The sequence below is a fragment of the Dictyostelium discoideum genome (assembly GCF_000004695.1).
Source record: "Dictyostelium discoideum AX4 chromosome 1 chromosome, whole genome shotgun sequence".
Taxonomy (NCBI): Eukaryota; Evosea; class Eumycetozoa; order Dictyosteliales; family Dictyosteliaceae; genus Dictyostelium; species Dictyostelium discoideum.
Window position 1 is genome coordinate 899,070 of NC_007087.3, and position 5,000 is coordinate 904,069.

The 5,000-nt window shown below is 23.2% G+C and overlaps 3 protein-coding genes across 3 annotated transcripts in view; 2 read left to right on the plus strand and 1 right to left on the minus strand.

Annotated features, from left to right (window-relative positions):
- Positions 1 to 83: 83 nt before the first annotated feature.
- On the plus strand, positions 84 to 3,161 carry DDB_G0267804 (hypothetical protein; the record flags this gene model as incomplete). Its single annotated transcript, XM_642233.1, has 2 exons — positions 84 to 2,846; positions 2,955 to 3,161. 2 exons carry the CDS (start codon positions 84 to 86, stop codon positions 3,159 to 3,161), a joined length of 2,970 nt encoding a protein of 989 aa, XP_647325.1.
- A 231-nt stretch (positions 3,162 to 3,392) lies between these two features.
- On the minus strand, positions 3,393 to 3,521 carry DDB_G0267806 (hypothetical protein; the record flags this gene model as incomplete). The annotated part of the gene is made up of 1 exon (XM_642234.1): positions 3,393 to 3,521. One exon carries the CDS (start codon positions 3,519 to 3,521, stop codon positions 3,393 to 3,395), a length of 129 nt encoding a protein of 42 aa, XP_647326.1.
- Positions 3,522 to 4,401: 880 nt separating this feature from the next.
- DDB_G0267808 (hypothetical protein) overlaps positions 4,402 to 5,000 on the plus strand; it is a gene marked incomplete at both ends in the record, with an annotated part of 1,998 nt that continues 1,399 nt past the window's right edge. Inside the window, one exon of the mRNA XM_642235.1 lies at positions 4,402 to 5,000. This exon is cut by the window's right edge and continues 1,399 nt beyond it. Within this exon, the coding sequence (XP_647327.1) occupies positions 4,402 to 5,000 (599 nt within the window).

A 5,000-nucleotide genomic window follows, 5' to 3' on the forward strand; every position in this document is an offset into this window, starting at 1 on the left:
ATGTGTTATATAAGTTCTGATACAGTCAACAAAATTTTTTTTTTTCTTCAAAAAATTTTTTAATAAAAAAAAAAATTAAAAAAATGAATAATAATAATAATCAAAATAATAACCAAAATAATAACCAAAATAATATTATCCATAATAATAATCATAATTTAATTTCAAATATTAGCCAAAATAGTATTAGCCATAATAATAATAATAATAATAACCATAATATAAATAGTAATCAAAATAATCAAAATATTAATAATATAATAGGTAATAATAATAATAATAATAGTTTAAATTCAAATAATATTCCAAGTAATTTAAGCATTATAAGTAATAATAATAATAATAATAATAATAATAATAATAATCAAAATAATCAAAATAATCAAAATAATAGTAATAATCAAAATAATAATAATAATCAAAATAATAATAATAATAATTTAAATTCAAATAAAGGTCAACCAATTGTAAATAATAATGGACAAATTTTATATGAATGTGATTGCCATTTATGTCAACGTGGTCCGCCATTATTAACGGTCAAATTCTATAAGACTGGATTATGGAAGAGAAAGTTAGAGATTTGTTTATGGGTGGTATTAATGAGACAACTTAAAGAGGAATCAATTAATGAAATTGAAACAGGAACCTATGATGAAACAACCGATGTAATCAACGTTAACAATGTCAATGGAAATAATATTATAACCACGCCAATCGGTCAGAATAGTGAATATAAATATAAGGAGATGAAGAATTTCGTTCACACCAGTGTGATCGCCGAATTTGTAGAGACACATCATCATCTCCTCGAATTGACATCCCAAATTGAAGGCGAAGAAGAATGGAGACACTCTGTAATCAAAGCATTATCAAATCATAAAGATACCTTTAAATCCGGTTTACATTCCCCATTTGGTAAGAGAGGATTTTGGTCATTACAAGAACACCATTTAAGTGATCCTTGGGATGATTCCGATAATAGTGATGATGAAGAGGATCAAAATAACAACAACAATAGTAATTTAAATTTAAACGATGGTGGTAGTAATGGTAATAGTGAAGAAAAAGAAAAGAAACAACCAGTTCCACACCATCCAGTTAGAACTCCAATCAATAGGTCAACCCATAGATGTGGTGTAGTTGACAAACTTAATGGAAATAAACCTTGTCATCGTATTGGTTTTTGTAGAGATCATTATACAATCACTTTAAAGAAATTAAAAGTCCCAAAAAAAAGTAAAAAAATTAAAATTGTAAATCATTATAATAGTAGTTTAAATAATAATAATAGTAACAGTATGAATAATAATAATAATAATAACAATAATATGAATAATAATAATAATAATAACATGAATAATAATAATAATAATAATAATATGAATAACAATAGTAATAGTAATAATAACAATAATAACAACAATAATAATAATATGAATAATATGAATAATAATAGTCCAAACAACCTTTTTAGTAATAATATGGTCGCCACTAATTATGGTTATAATAATAACAATAATAATAATAATAATAATAACAATAACAATAATAATAATAATAATAATAATAATAATAATAGTAATAATAATAACTATAATAATAGTAATAATAGTAATAATAATAATAATAATAGTAATAATTATAATAATAGTAATAATGGTAATAAATATCTTAATGGTAGTGGCGGTGGCGGTGGAAGTTGCGGAGGTAGTGTCTATAATAATAGTAGTGACGAGTATGATGATTATGAGGAAGAGTATGACGAAGTTGAAGAGATTAATTCCGATCATGAAAGTAATATGTCCATGAGTGCCAGTTCTAATAATGGAAATGGGGCAGGAATGGATAGTAGTTTTAATATAAAGAGATCTTCCTCATCTTCATTGTCAACATCACCATTACCATTAAGTAGTCCATCACTTCCATTTAGTGGAAAAAGAAATTATTTATCTCAACTTGTACAACCAAATCCTGCATCATCATCATCATCATCATCATCATCATCATCATCATCATCATCATCATCATCATCATCATCATCATCATCATCATCATCATCATCATCATCATCATCAAATTCCTCTTCTTCTTCTTCTTCTTCTTCCTCAACCAACCTTTCATCATCACCATCCTCTTCAACTACAATCCCAACTTTATCACCACCAAATAATAATAATAATAATAATAATAATAATAATAACAATAATAATAACAACAATAATAGCAATATTACCACAACTACAATCTCATCAACTTCATCATGTTCATCATCAGCGATTTCATCATCAATTTCGTCACCAATTACACCATCATCAGCGATTTCATCTTCATCAATATCCTCATCATCATCATCTCCATCTTCTTCATCTTCATCATTTCATACTCAACCACAGCCATTCCAAATTAAAACACAACAACACCCATTCCAATTACAACATCATAATAATAATAATAATAATCAACAACAACAACAACAACAACAACAACAACAACAACAACAACAACAACAACACTACCAATCATCTTCACATCATATTAATAATCATCATAATAATTTCCATCAACATCAAAGCTATAGTATTCAACCACTTAGAACTTCATTACAAGTAATAAATGGTAATTTTAATAATATCTCTGATTTTGAAAAAGATATCTTACAAAACTTCAATTTCTATTCAATTATCAATCATTTAGATAGTCAAAAGAATGCATGTTTGGATTTATATAAATTGAGTAGAGAATATGTTAGATTCATTATTTTAAAAATAATAGATTCCGATACAAATAATCATGAATCTGGTTCTGGATATAATGTTAAATTATTACCAAGTCCATTAATTGATGTAAGTTGTTATTTATTAGTATTATTTTATTTTTAGTATTAATTATCTAATTACTTTTTTTACTAATATTATTACTATTTATTATTATTATTATTTTCATTATTTTAGTTATTTTGGAGAACTCATATATTATTTACAAGCTCATATAGACAATTTTTACAATTAATTGATGTCAAGATTGGTTATGAGCCAAATTCTGATTCTCAAGAAGATCGAAAACAAAAGTATGAAAGAACACTCGACTTGTATAAGTCTCATTTTCCACCAATTCAACCAAAATCAATAGAAAGAGAAATTTGGGCATTGGAATTGTAAATAACTAGTACAACAACTTAAAAAAAAAAAAAAAAAAAAAAAAAATGAATAAATAAATAACAATAAACTTTCCAAAAAAAAAAAAAAAATTATTAAAAACAATTCTTATAAAAGGTAGTAGTAGTATTAGTATTAGTAGTAAAAAAAAATTATTAAAAATAAATAAATGGAAATAAATCGGAAAAAAAAAAAATAAAAAAATAAAAAAATAAAAAAAAATTCTATTTATTTTTATAATTTTAAATTTATGTTTTTAGTTTGACATGGACAACATCCAGTTGGTTGCTCTCCGAAATTACATTCTCTATAAATTAAAAGACATGGTATTTTGTCTGGGCAAGGTTGACAAGCTTTTTTCATTTTTTTATTTTTTATTTTTTTTTTTTGCGTTAGTATTTATATCATTTTTTTTTATTATTATTATAATTTACTTACTTCCACAACAATTTTTTGGTAAAATAACAAGTGTTTCATATGGTCCACAAATTGGGTTAATACATGTTACTTTTGAGCAATCAATTTGTTTGCAATTAAAATACTTTAAATTTAATAGTAATAGAAAAATAAAAATTTTGAATTTCATTTTTTAGGTTTTGAGATTGATAAACAAAAATTGTTGATAGTGATAATCAAAAAATAAAAAAATAAAAAAAAAAAAAAAAAATTAAAAAAGGAAATAAAATAATAAAATAAAATAATTTAAAAATGGAAATTAAAATGCCAGATTAAGTGATTCTGGAGGGGTTTTTTTTTTATTTTTTTTATTTTTTTTTATTTTTTTTTTTTTTTTTTTTTGGACACCCTTTAATATTTTTTTTGGCATTATTATATAAATTAGTTTAAATTTGTCTAAAACATATTTGAAGTTTTTGAAAAAAAAAAAACATTTTATTTAGAATTGATTAATTTAACTATTTATAAATTTTATTTAGAATTTATTAATTTAACTATTTTTTTTTTTTTTTTTTTTTTTTATATGATTTTTATTATCACTTTTATTTTTTATTATTGTTTTTTTTTATATTTAAAAAAAAAGAGATAATACCACCTTAACAAAATAAAAAAAAAAAAAAAAAAAAAAAAAAAAAAAAAAAAAAAAGATTTATTAAATAAAACATTACACCCAAAAAAGAATAAAAATAAAAAATAAAAAAAAAAAAAAATAAAAAAAAAAATAAAAAAATAAAAAAAAATAAAAAAAAAAAAGAACTTTTTCAATGCATTATTTAAAATTCCAACAATGAACAACTTAAATGATAGTAATAATCATTTACTAAAAAGTGGGGGTACTTCTATACAAGTAACAGAAATTAAAGATATACCCCCAGATTCACCTTTTTCGTCTGAAGACGATATAGAATTTCTTGAAGTTAATTCTTTGGAGAGTAAGTCAAAGAAAAGAAAACTTAAAGATTTGGCACCCCCCTCAAATAATGATAAAAATGAAGATAATAATAATAATAATAATATATTTGTAAACAATCCAATAATACCATCACCATTATCATCATCGTCACCATCATTAAAAGTTGGAACTACTACAACAACAACAACAACCACCACCACCACCACTTCAGCAGCAGAAGAAGCAGAAGAAGCAGAAGCAACAACTGTAAATAGAATAATCTCTTCATCATCATCATTACCTACATTTTCAAAAGATAAAGAAATAAAAGAAGTAGATAAAGAAAGTTATTCTATACATTACTCACCACCCATACCATCATCATTGTCACCATCTTTGTCAAACCTATCATCATTACCAACAGATCCAATTGAATTAGTAGTTTATCTTAAAGATAATTTACCATTGAAAGAGATTTCCAAAAAGATGAATAT